Source organism: Sinocyclocheilus anshuiensis, unplaced genomic scaffold (genome assembly GCF_001515605.1).
Source record: "Sinocyclocheilus anshuiensis isolate Anshui unplaced genomic scaffold, SAMN03320099.WGS_v1.1 scaffold4, whole genome shotgun sequence".
Lineage (NCBI taxonomy): Eukaryota > Metazoa > Chordata > Actinopteri > Cypriniformes > Cyprinidae > Sinocyclocheilus > Sinocyclocheilus anshuiensis.
This window is the reverse complement of record NW_015554075.1, coordinates 41,609-55,891: the sequence shown is the minus strand read 5'-3', so window position 1 is coordinate 55,891 and position 14,283 is coordinate 41,609. Positions and strand designations below refer to the sequence as shown.

General features: G+C 36.8%; 1 protein-coding gene across 1 annotated transcript in view; it reads left to right on the top strand.

Annotated features, from left to right (window-relative positions):
* Positions 1 to 12,083, top strand: part of LOC107668971 (ephrin type-A receptor 3-like) — a 131,653-nt gene extending 119,570 nt beyond the window's left edge. Inside the window, exons 13-17 of the mRNA XM_016461052.1 lie at positions 1,751 to 1,960; positions 3,789 to 3,938; positions 4,872 to 5,065; positions 8,208 to 8,345; positions 9,316 to 12,083. Of these exons, the coding sequence (XP_016316538.1) occupies positions 1,751 to 1,960; positions 3,789 to 3,938; positions 4,872 to 5,065; positions 8,208 to 8,345; positions 9,316 to 9,415 (792 nt within the window). The 3' untranslated portion in view covers positions 9,416 to 12,083. The remainder of the gene's footprint in view (positions 1 to 1,750; positions 1,961 to 3,788; positions 3,939 to 4,871; positions 5,066 to 8,207; positions 8,346 to 9,315) is intronic.
* The last annotated feature ends 2,200 nt before the right edge of the window (positions 12,084 to 14,283 follow it).

Below are 14,283 nucleotides of genomic sequence, written 5' to 3'. Positions count from 1 at the left end.
CTCCACCAAGCTGCCATAACGTCTCCCGCAATCCTCTATAATTTATTACCGCCTTTGTCACCCAGCGGATCGGGCCACGAAGTTTTATTACATGCAGCACAGATACGTTTTCCTTTAAGTCAGGACTCTTTTTAATTGCCTACACTTTGAGAAAATGAAAATGAAATCTAACACCCCCCACCCCTAAAAAAGGGCCTGTCTGAGACTTTCGATCTTTCTGCAGCGTACATAATGAATCCCATAAATACCCCCTTAGCCCACATAAAAAGCTAATATAATTATGGGGTCAGTTTTATGGCTAATAGATCATAGTTCGGCCACCCAGCTACATGTGTTTAATTAGAGGACAGATCAGTTAAGCATCACTTACTAGTACAAAAACAAATGATTTCTCTCTGTCTCTATTTCTGTGTCTCTCTGCTCTTTCTGTAAGTAGTGTGGCTTCTGACACTAGATTGATAACAACCAGTTGATCAGACCAGACGATCAATCAGCAGCCACATTTCACAAAACACAGCGTAATAAACTTACCCAAATTATGATACATGAAATACTATACGAGCGCATGTTTCAGATTGATATTGCTCGGAGGGACAAAAGTGGGGTTTTAACAAGATTAGTGTACTGCCCACATATGGAGATTAAGACGTTGGGCTAATTGCTCATTGCGAAGATTGTTTTTGAGGCAAAATGGATGTCCAGGCTCTTTTGATTAGTTAACAGAAGCACCAAATCCAGATTTTTACATTAATAAAGGCCTGTAAACATTATAGCAATTATGGCAGAAAGAGCTGTAAAACCAGAGGTCAGAGTCTTTTGCATAACGAATCAGAACTCAGTGCAAAACCATTAGAACTGTGAAAATGGAGTGTTTGAAAAAACGCATGAAGTCTGAATAATGTAATGTAAAAATTTTAACAGAAAAAAGCCTTCAAATATTACCTATTACCTATAAGTGTCACCTACCAACAACATATATATATATATATATATATATATATATATAATGTATACAGTATACAGTATATACATATAATAATTTAATAGAAATAATTTTCTGAATAATGCAATGCAAAAAAGAAATAAAATATATATATATATATATATATATATAATGCTAATGATATACAGTATATACATATAATAATTTAATAGAAATAATTTTCTGAATAATGCAATGTAAAAATTTCAACAGAAATAAAAGTAAAATATATTAATATATAGCAAATTGACTACATTAAAACATTTAATCATTATTATTTTTTATTATTACTGAATGTATATATTTAGCTTATACAGACACACACACGCAATTTATGTTGGCAACACTTTAATTTTAAAGGTGTCCTTGTTACACGTTACATGTACTTACTATTATAATTACAATAAATTATGCATAATTACTTGCAAGTAACCCTAAGCCAAACCCTGATCCTTATCCTAACCATATAGTAAGTACATGTAGTTAATTAATATTACTCAGTACTTAAATTTATAATTGCACTGTAACAAGGACACCTTAAAATGTTCTATGTTGCTAGTTCATGATATCTGATATTATATATTACATAAGTTGCCTCTGCATATTAAAATAGCCAATAAAAACAAAATAATGGTTCCAGTTAGAACCAGTTTTGCATCCTGCTGCCACAGGATAACATTTTCAAGTTTTTCAAACCTTTGTTTTGAACAGTGTACACCACCTGTACAATCTACAAATAATAATAGATGCCTTCTCTTTCTCTTGCAGAAACACGATGGGCAGTTCACTGTCATTCAGCTGGTGGGCATGATGCGTGGAATCGCTTCGGGAATGAAATATCTGTCTGACATGAGCTACGTCCACCGTGACCTGGCGGCACGCAACATCCTGGTGAACAGCAACCTGGTGTGCAAAGTGTCTGACTTTGGCCTGTCCAGAGTGCTAGAGGACGACCCTGAAGCGGCATACACCACACGGGTAAAGCACATTTCCCCCCTCAAGGTTTTATTAGATCCTAGAGTGAGTCATCATCAATTTTACAGAAACAGGGAATGAAGGAAGAACTAAACGGATAAAAAATTAATGCTGTTTTTTTTTTTTTTGACATCTTGTTTGCAGTATAAATCTGAGTCCCACTTTAGTTGTTATTTAATGGTTTTTCAGAGCTAGCTTTTATCATTGTCTTTGCTTAATACGGTAAATCTGACTCATTCCATGAGCCCTCAGTTGAGAAATAATGATTGAAATGTCTCTGATCTCCTTGAAAATGTCTCTCATGTCTTTTGAAAGTGTTTGATTGTGTGAAAGAACTTCACCAAGACACCAAAAGAAAGAGACAGAGGAGGGATGTTTGAGAAGCGATTTGGCTTTCTCAGGGGTCAGTTTCTCTGTCAACCCAGCATGTATTAATTACATCCGTTTTTGACAGGACAACCGCCTCCAAACCCCCTACACTCGTTCCTCTCTCTCCTTCTCAGCTCGGTAATTGGTGAGCACCCTGTGGATGCGTATGAAGGCCAAGGGCAAGAAAGAGGCATATGTGTGTGTGTAGCTGTCGGTGTCCACTCTGGTGGACAAAGCATAAACTCATCAGGAGAATCTGCTGTCACATGCAAATGGGAGAAAAGTGCTCATACAACCCCGAAAAGACCCCCGCAGATTGCTTTTTGTTGTCCGTGTGTGCGCATTTGAGGCAAAATATGTGTTTTCGCACAGAGAGGAACTCTTAAAATATAAGTGGCTCTGACATTCAGCACCCCGTGCCCTGTTGCTTCAAGTGCTGAAATCATGAAGAGACAAAACCCTCCAGGCCACGCGAGGCAGCCGTTTATGTGCCGTGACTTTATATAATTAAAAAATTGTAAAGATTGCTTTTTGAAATTCTCTTTAAATGATTTTACCCCATGGGCCCCACTGCTATTCTTTGGCACTCTCATCACGTATGTCTATACAGAGTACAGCCAGTTTGTCTTTTGTTTGACTTTGACTATAGAGATTAACTACAAACCACTGCAGCTATTTAAAAAGACATTTAGGAAAATACAGACCCTGCCATATTGCTGGAATAGGAAAAGACAAATATTGTCCAACCATAGACAACCATATTAAACCATAGACAACCATTCAAAAGTTTGAGGTTGATAAGTTTATTAAAATATTTTCGACAGAATAAATTTTTATCAATTTCATGTATCCTTGCTGAATTAAAATATTAATTTCTTCTTCAAAAAAAAAAAAGTATCTTACTGACCCCAAACTTTTAAATGATGTGTGTTTATTTTCACACTTTCTGCATAACTTGTTACAGCTTGAATGAAAATGATGCACAATTAAACATTTTCTTTGTTTTCATTATGTCATGCGTTTCATATTTCATCTCAAGCTCTTAACTGACTGTATTATCTCTTTGGTTATCAAGTACACTAATTTTTGAGAAAACTTGTTGGAAATGATGCCACAAATATGTGGGATGACTATTGAAAATGCTATTTTTTTCCCCCACACAATAAATAATAAAACAGTTTCATTTTATTTGTTTAGATGATCATAGTTTTAACTGGTAATAATCCTTTTTTTTTTTTTTGATGGATTTTCATATTTTAAGATTGAAGATCTGGGTTTGGGACAAGGGTAAAACAATAAAATCTACAAAATGTTTTTAGTGTCCTTTATATGATATAACAACAACAAAAAAATGAAATCGGTTAGTTTAAACAAACAAACAAAAAAAAAATCAGCCCCTAGGACACCAAAGTAAGTACTTGAAGTGAAAAAACCCTCGTTTTTTTTTTTTTTTCTTATTTAGGGCGGAAAGATTCCCATTCGATGGACGGCCCCTGAGGCTATAGCGTACAGGAAGTTCACCTCAGCAAGCGACATTTGGAGTTACGGCATCGTAATGTGGGAGGTGATCTCATATGGAGAGCGGCCTTATTGGGAGATGTCTAATCAAGACGTAAGTGTCCTTGAGAAACTGGAAACACACGTGTTCTCGTGTGTATTGTTTAAATTGAAATCTGCTCCACTAATATCTAATATCTCCGCTAATATAATTTCCACTGAAGCCTCTCGGGGGGTTCCAAGCAGTGTGTCCTTGCAAACGTTCAGAGAGTAACAGACATCTTCCTGTGGTGATGTCTGTATAGCAACCGCTCGAATGACAATGGTTTTTAGGAGCCTCATAAACGAGAACTGTCCAGCTGCTCCTGCCTTTAATACAAGCCAGTTAAACACACTTCATCCCTCGCTGCTGTATTATGCTAACGCTCTCTGACTTCTCCCTTTATTACCATCAGAGGAAATGTCAAAAGAATCTTCAAGACCTTCAGGGCACCGCAGATAATGATTTAGATCTTCAGTGCTCATTTTGAAACAACGAAATTAATGTTAGAATGTTTCCTGTCTAAAAGAAATAGTTCCTTTGATTTAAGAACAGGAAGTGGCAGAGAACAGGAGCTGTTTTAACCATAGCAATTAATTATAGTCATATAGAAGATGTTTAAACCATTGAGTTGAGTTATAGTCTGGTATGTTATGGAAATGTAAAAGTGATGTTACTTGCATGAATATACCATGGTAACCATAGTTTTCACCATAATAGAATACCAGGGGCTTGATGTTAACTGTTAATACTGTCTTCAAAGGCTAAAAAGTCTAACAAAAGGACAGAAAGGTTCAGAAAACTGTTTGAAGATCCTATATTAATGCATTTTTTTTTGTAGTTGCAATAACAAAATTAGCAACGACATTGAAAAGAAAGTAACCTTAATAAGGTTACAGCTACTAAAGTAGCTTTATGGGGAAATCAAATAGAAATTGTCCTTAAATATACATTTGCACATGCACATTGTATTGTACTGTATTTTTAATGCATGTCTTTGTCTTCCAGGTGATTAAAGCTATAGATGAGGGTTACAGGCTGCCCGCTCCGATGGACTGTCCTGTTGTCCTCCACCAGCTGATGCTGGACTGCTGGGAGAAGAGCAGAAGTGAACGGCCCAAATTCGGGCAGATCGTCAACACTCTTGACAAACTGATCCGTAACCCCAACAGTCTGAAAGAGCTCGCCAACAGCTCAGTCTGGTGAGAAACTCATATGAACCCTCACTTCATTAAAATTCAGCTGATATTTGTGCATACACATGATTTTCACTCTGTTTTTAACCCTGCATTAAAGGGATAGTTCACCCAAAAAAGAAAATTTGATGTTTATCTGCTTACCCCCGGGCATCCAAGATGTAGGTGACTTTGTTTCTTGAGTAGAACACAAACGAAGATTTTTAACTCAAACCATTGCAGTCTTTCAGTCCTATAATGGCAGTCAATGGGTCCCATGGCTTTGAGAGTCAAAAAACATACACAGACAAAACCAAATTAAACCCTACGGCTGGTGACGATACATTGAGGTCTTAAGACACGAAATGATCGGTCTGTGCAAGAAACTGAACAGTATTTATATAATTTTTTACCTCTGATCCACCGCAATGTCCAACTGTCCTGAGCGCGTTCACAACATCCGGCGCGTTTGTGTTCTACTGAAGAAACAAAGTCACCTACATCTTGGATGCCCTAGGGGTAAGCAGATAAACATCAAATTTTATTTTTTGGGTGAACTATCCCTTTAAGGCCACTTTTTGACCCTGGAATACCAGGTAAATTAAAGATAAGTTCATATACATTACCATTCCAAAATTTGTGGTCCGTACAATTTATTTATTTATTTATTTATTGGCAAGAAATTTATACTTTTGTTCTGCAAGGATGCATTAAATTGATCCAAAGTGACAATAAAAACATTTATAATGTTGCACAAGATTTCTATTTTAGACAAATGCTGTTCTTTTGAAGTTTCTGTTCTGAAAAAAAGGTATCATGTTTTTTTTTTTTGTTGTTGTTGTTTGTTTGTTTATACTATTAAGCAGTACTCTTTTCAAAATTAATAAGTTTCTAGAGCAGGAAATTTGCATTTTAGAATGATTTTTGAAGGATCATGTGACTGAAGACAGGAGTAATGGCTGCTGAAAATTCAGTTTTGCCATCACAGGAATAAATAACATTTTAAAATATGTTAAAATAGAAAAGTTAAATTGTAATAATGTTTTACAATATTACTGTTTTTACTGCATTTTTGATCAAATAAATGTAGCCTTTGGTGAAAAAAAAAAAGACTTACAGACCCCAAACCTTTGAAAGGTAGTGTATCTTAACATCCTTAAAACAAGATAAATGAAAGATAAGTTAATACACATTTACTAGGGAAGGCTCATTTTCAGGGAATGTCTCAAATTATTCCTTTTTCTTACCCCATTGGCAATTTATTCTTGTTTTAAAAGTAGGGATGCACCGATACCACTTTTTCCAGTACTCGCCCGATACCGATACTTTTATTTTTGGTACTTGCCGATACCGAGTACCGATACCGATATTTGTATTGCATTTGTACATTTTTTAAATATTGGGTACAGAAACCAAAAGGGTATGTATAATGTTAGTTGGTTAACTTCATTAAGTAACTTGTGCATTGTTTTACTTACTTGTTTTTGACATATCCGACCGAACTACAAACTTTCCAGTGATGTCTGTGAGAAAGATATATTCACTCGACAAGCTCGCGCATCTGTGCCGCCACGCGCTCAATCCACTCAGTGTGATTTGTTTATCAGCTCGCGCACACCAGCTATACAGGCGTTAATACTGAATGTTTAACATTATATTCATTGCATACATATACTTCGTAGTAGACATCCTTAACTCCTTTCTGCTGTCTGTTGTTCTGTTGTTGGTGTTTCTTTGTTTGAATATGGCGCTTATCACATGCTGTGTGGTATCGGTGTTTGGTATCGGGGCATTTTAACGAGTACGAGTATGAGTACAGGAGACCAGTATCGGGCCCGATACCGATACCAGTATCGGTATCGGTGCATCCCTATTTAAAAGCAAACTTTACTATATGTTGTTAGATATATTCTGAAAAGTACCAATGGGATGAAAATGCATTATTATTTAAATGAATTCAAGTGTCTGAGGGAGGTTATGATGAATAGTGATGGCAAACATGTCACATCCTCTTTGCAAGACTTGCAAATTAGAAAACTACCCCAAGGTTTTCCTCATGTACAGTGTGTACAAATAGTACGATCAGTGTAAACATGGATCAAGCTAACCCAAGATTATGTTAACTCAGGGTTAATGATTTCAATTGTGAAAAACCTGATAATGTGGTGGAAACATGAAACACGAAGGACAACACCAGTTTAAACCAAAGGATTGTCTATTTTAAAGTGATGTACAGATAAAACATTTAAAAGACACAAAAGCAAATCCCTAACAGCTCAAATAAATCCAGAGAAAATCCAATCCAGCTTTTCGGTGTCTGCCCCATGAACTCTCAAATCTTTCGTTTTATGTGAAACAACAAGCAGATAAACTCCATATTGTCTAATATAACCAAACCTAGTGTCGCTGATCCTTTTCCAGCAGACATCCATCTCGCAGCTTTGTAAAAAGACATAGTCGTATAGATAGCCTGAACCCCCATTGTGAAACCTGACACGAGACAGAGCGCAGACTCTCCCTCCACCTGCGGTTTATCAGGAGCGCTGGAGAAGGAGAGGCAGAGTTCACATTACAGCCGTAAAGCCAGTGACTCAGAGCCCTTCTTGAGATATACGCTTCCTCAAGCCCATCACAGTCTCTCTGATTACAGCCCAACCTGCCAGTCATTTAATCCCTCTGTGTCCAAAGAGGACAAAGAAGAACGAGGGCGTTAAATACATCCCGGGTCTGAGATTGAATTGACCCCCGGTTTTCACTCAAATGCTGCTGTCACTCAGCAGTGTGAACCTAACCCGTCTGTCATGAAGAACGGAAAGGCAACACAATAGGTTTTAACCTAAACTGCAACTCCTGAACTTGTATCCTCTCCTCATGAAATTGCTTAAGATATCGGCTCTCGGAAGAAACTGCTGTATTCCCTAGTCGAAAGTTCTTGGATCAGCTTGCTTTGTTGGTTCGGAAAAAAGGCGATCATTAAACTATCATGAAATGAAAAACAAGTGACAGTTTGATTAGATATTCTTAACTGTAGGCCTGAAGCTGAAGCCCTAATACTATATCCTGCATCTCCATAGATGATATATAATGCAAGACCAGTTTTCCAGCTCAGTTCTCAATGCTTTCGCAGTGAAGCAAACCGCAATTGATACAAATTTAATTTCCTTTTCAGGGAAGACCCCACCACCCCAGAGTTCAGTGTGAGTACGGTGGATGAATGGCTGGACGCTATCAATATGGGCCAGTACAAAGACAACTTTGCCAGCACAGGCTACGTTTCTCTAGATTCCATACTGTACATCAGCATGTGGTAAGTTTGTATACCAATAGTATACTTGTGAACCCAAAAGTAGTGTATAAACACACATAAACACATATTTTGGCAAGTAGGAAGACCCTATTTTTATTGTATTTTATTATTTGATTTTATTTTTAAAATAATTTAATACTTTTATTTTTAAAGACTGGGACTTTGCCATCTCGGGAATAAATTGCATTTATTAAAATAATTTAAATAATAATTAAAAATTGTATATTTTTTAATATTAAATAAAATAGTGCAGGGTAGTGCAGGGTTATTATAGTAAGCTAAAACTAAAACCATTTTTAAAAAATCATTAATTGAAATAAAATAAACGTTAACTGAAATAAAATATCAAAAAACTTAAACTTATTTTATTTCAGCTAGTTGACATTTCTCATTTTCGTTTAGTTTATCTTGATATTCTAAACTTACTAAAACTAAAGCAAAAATTAATAAAACCTATACAGACATGTTAAAAAAAAAAACGAATAAGAATGACAAGAACACACACAAAAAAATTACAGAAAATAGAAAAATAATTAAACAGAAAATACTATAAAATAATACTGCTATAATATAATACAAGTCTCTTGGTTTGCTTTAACATAGTGCTCTAACCAATATAGACATGATCATGATTTTTTTAGGATTTCTCTGTGATTCAGAATTCATATTTTTGTCCCAACCAGCAGCTGTTAATGGGAAACTGTCGCTTGGTTTGTATTTTTGTAATGTAGTGTCGGGTAGCTCCACCCACAAATAAATCTCTTTTGTTCAAAAATCATGCTCCACATTGCAGTAAATTAAACATCAAACATCAAAACAATTACTTAGAAACATGATATATCAGAGAAATTATACTACTCTTAAATATATTGTTGTTTAATCATTGTTTCTATAACCAAACTACTAATAAACTGAATCCAAAATTAAATGATTTCCTGAACCTTTTTTTTTTCTTTCCCTCCTTCCTCAGTGAGTTAAGCAAGATGGGTGTGACTCTGGTCGGGCACCAAAAGAAGATTCTCTCGGCCGTCCAGAGTTTGCACGCACAGGGGACACACGTGCAAGTATAACAAGCCTTCAAGAGCGTACAGACTGAGAGAGTTACCAACTGCTCCCACCACAGTCCCTATCAGCAGCTTCACCGTACACTTCTCACCCTGGATGTTTCTGCAAACGACCCTTTTGTCAGCACTCTGGCTTCCATCCATGCACGTCCGAGCTTCCTACAGCCAGAGGAACACACCGAGACCGATCTACAATCGCTTGACAAGGCCACGGCAAATCAGATATGAAGTATGGTTATTAAACAAAAAAGGAACAAAAACACATTAGGGAGAATTCACAGCTTGTGTTTTACAGTTTCAGCATTTGCATTTAATATTTGACGTTTTGCATATCAGAGGTCGGACTGTTGTTGTTTTGTTTTTCCTCAAATCCATGTTTGGGATATCAGTCTGTCCTTCTACATCACTTATAAGCCACAGTAAAATATCAGAAGATGTTTCTAGTATATTTATTTTGTCATAATTGAGCATTTGAGCACAGATGGATTCAAGTCCCAGAATTCAGACGAAAAGGCGACAGAGGTTTGCGTTCCACAAGCAAAGATGGCCGGAAAGCATCTGCGACGACGAAGACGAAGGCCGTGCCTTGCACAGGACGACGAGACAAGCTGAGAAATAATTGCTCGTCACTCATCGCCGTGTTGCAAGCATTTGAATAAGAATCCGTTTGACTTCTCAAACACACTTCCAGAAAATAGAAATGTCATTTCTGTCCATTCGCTGGCACAGATATGCCAACATGTTGTACCACTGCAAAGTTTGTGCACGTCAGATCAAGCAAAGATGACTTCGAAAGGTCATTTTCGTCATTACGAAGTTCGCATCGTCTTTACGTTTACACTCGTAGTGCGTGACGACTATTGTACTATAGTGTATAAAATGTACAGTGTTGATTTGAAAAAAAGAAGACAAAAACGAAAAACTAGAATGTTTGTAATGATGTACCTTTATTTAGTATGAAGAGGAGGAAGTGGCCGTTATCACCGTCGTTTGCCGATGTGCGATAATAACTCATCTCTGGAATGTAGCATGGATCCTAAGCTTCATCTTTGATTGACCGGTGACAGTGACTGCAGTTTTTTCACTCAAGTGGTGCCCTTAGCTGCTTGACTTTAGATGCCTTATTAACTGTGCAGTTCTCTCTCTTTTTCTCATCCTCCCCTTAGAAACGATATCATGAAGTTTAATGTATATAGTATTTATCATTGCGTCACTGAGAAGCTGGAGCTCGATGTAAAAGCCAGGCTCGACGTGTTGTTTTAGTCTGCTGTTTGTGGAAACGCATTCGATCCGTGTGGAACAGGGACGGAGACTCTATTGGGGCGAACTAAATTCCTCATGCTAACTTTACCGAGACTGATTTGCTGCACTGTATATTTTTGTACTAGTGAGGTTGTTCTGTAAAGTAGAAGTCTACCTGTTTTATTTAAATATATATGAGACATAAATACAGGAACAGATGGTAATGAGAGATAATCATACTTCAAATCATGATTCCCTGACGTCATTTCACATTTTGATTTCTTTTATGTCATTGATTGTTTCGATGCTTCAGCACAACGCTGTAACTAATCGCAAAAACTTGCTTGGAATCTGTAGGGGTTTTTCTTCCACATTCTGGAGAATTTTGCTGAAAGGATTTGAATATGCTAAAATATCTTTATTCAAAGCTCATTGAAAATGGAAAAATAAATAAATAAAATGTCAGAATTCTGTAGCCGCAGATTCCGTGTGGGTTTAACTAAGCACACATAACCACTCTTCCTTTTGTCAATTTTTAAGGAAAAGCCATCATCTTCTGTTATTAGAATATGTATAACTGGATACTTTTCATAAAAGGTGAAAATCCTGAAAATGACATCTCGAACCATGTTTAAAATGGTCACATATTTAGTTCCTCAAATTAAAATGGCATAAACAACAATACATTAAAACAATACATAGTTTTTTTTTTCCCATGCATATTTTACCGAGGGAGAGGAAAAACACTTCCTTAAACAAGTGATTATGCATTTAGATGAATTCATTTGTTCTATCCTGCGATTGTTAATGAACCTTATACACTAAATCTGAGATTTCAATATGTAAAGTAATTCCAGAAGGCCAGAAACTCATCCATTTTTATGCTCATTTTCCAATCCAAAATTAAATCTATTCAACTCTGTCTAGGGAGGCAATATGCTGATGTGGCAAAATTGGCTGCAGAAAATTGCATTGAAATAATAAAAACATGATGATGATGATGATGATAGTGGCGATATTAATGACCATTAATAAAACATAAGCTCCAGTTTTTACTACTGCAACATAAAACTTCCAGTTTTGCAAATACAGCTAAGTAAAGAATTCTATCTATATATCTGCTCACCAAATAAATCAAAGCAGGTGGTTGTGTGACTAAACAGTGTTAGTGGCAGGATGTGGAATGTTGTTAATATGATAGAAGGTGATAGATGAATCTTGCTTATAAATTATCTATCGAGTCGTTGTCTTTTGTTCTGCCCCGGCTCTGTACATGTGTTTGGACTGATCCTTTGTGAATGATCTCTGTTCTTTTGTAAGCTATGTGCCCATCTCTCCACACACTGCAGGTCTCTATGAGCTCGCAAAAAAGGGTGTACGCATTGACATTCTTCATGTCGCTGTAATAAATGCTAATATTTTTAATTTCTCACCTGAAGCTTTGGCATCTCTTTTCATTCTTCTCTAAATGCACTTATGGTTCTTTATCCTACGCGCACGCGCGCACACACACACACACACACACACACACACACACAGGTTTGTTTTTGTGAAAAGTGGGGACATCCCATAGGCGTAATGGTTTTTATACTGTACAGACCGTATATTCTATTGCCCTACACCAACCCTACCCCTAAACCTACCCCTCACAGGAAACTTTGTGCTATTTCAGATTTTCAATACACTCCATTCTGTGTGATTTATAAGCATTTTGAAAAGTGGGGACATGGGGTAATGTCCTGAAAAGTCACCTTCTCCTTGTAATACCTATGTCATACCTTTGTCATTATACAAATGTATGTCCTCATTTGTCACAAAAACGCGCGCACACACACACACACACACACACACACACACACACAAAAACCCTGAAAAAAAATGGTGTAAGAAACTATTTTTAGAAAATCTTGCACACTAAAATATTAGAATCAAATTATGACCAAATTTCAGATTTGATGATGCACAGGATTTAGTAAATAACCGAATAGTTATATATAAATTAAATATGTACAAATTTATGCAAATAAAATATATTAATTTATAAATAAAATGTATTACTTTTAAAAATATATTTTAGTTACACATAGTAACACAGAAGTAACACATAGAATTTAACATATTTTGAAGAAGAAAAACTTCCATAATATTTTCTTGTAAAATCATTTTGTTCTATTTTTAACCCTTTTTTTTTTTTGCACAGACGCCATGGAAGGTAAATTATTTTGCATCTAAACATAAAGACGGGATGGAAAAAATGTTGACAATGACAATGCAGTATATGCAATGAACAATACCTATTGTATTGCACATCCAAAATACTATACAATAACCTGTTCAGTTGTTAAAAAATCCATAATATACATCTGCATATAAATTGACCCTCTACACTTTATGAATTGCACCAAAACATTAGAACCAAATAGTGGGCAAATATCAGATTTCCTGATGCACTGAATTATTTAGAAAATAATTGTAGTAATCAAATCGAACATCAAAGCAATTATTTACACCTATATTCAGATATACATTTACAAGTAAAATGTATTATTTTTAAATAGTACATTTTCTCTATATTTGATGACAGATTTTATTCAAAAATGTGCACAATTTTTCCTCATTAAAGAAAGTCTTGCACAGCGAAATATCAGAATCTAATTGTGATCAAATTTCAGATTTCATGATGCACTGGATTAATTAGTAAAACATATTAATTTATAAATAAAATGTATTACTTTTAAAATGGTGTATTTGTGTCACAAAGCAAGGCCAGACACAACAGGTAAGTGCAAATCAGGATGGTTTATTGACTTAACAGGCTGGTGGGCGGCTTCGGTGGCGTGGCATGCGGAACGACGCTGGGCAATTCGGTTGGCCCTTTGCATGAAGCTTTCTAGTCCCACGGAGTCATCATAGATAGCCATTTGAGCTTGTAAACGGGGATTCAATCCGTGCCGGTAAGCGCTAAGTAGAGCCACCTCATTCCACCCGCTAGTCGCCGCCAGCGTTCTGAACCGCAGTGTGTAGTCATCCAGGGAAGATATGCCTTGGCGCAGCCGCAGTAACTGTTCGGGCACAGATAGCACTCCTGCTGTGTGACCAAAGACTTCTTTGAAATGGTTAGTGAAGGCATCATAGGAATTAATTATGGCACTTTTAGCGTTCCATATGGCCTTAGCCCATAATAGCGCTCTTCCAGTAAGAAGTGATATCAGGAATGCTACCTTAGTGCGTTCGGAGGAAAACTTCTGCGGCTGCATCTCGATGAACAAGGCCACTTGCAGGAGGAAGCCGCCACACTCAGCTGTATCACCCGCGTAGGAAGCAGGCATGGCCATGGGACTTACAGAGGCAGATTGGAGGGTTGCCGGAGGAAGCAGAGAAGCCCGGAGGGCGTTTACCAGCTCCTCCAGGACTTCTGCGGGTGTGGGAGGTCGAGGATCCATTGAGGTATTTGTTATGGTCCGGTCTTCTGTCACAAAGCAAGGCCAGACACAACAGGTAAGTGCAAATCAGGATGGTTTATTGACTGGGTAAGGGGATGACTGGAATAGGTGTGTTAAAGGCAGGTGAGTGTCAACACAGTGAATGGTTCCAGGGTGCTTATCTGAGTTCTGATGGTGAGGATCGGATGC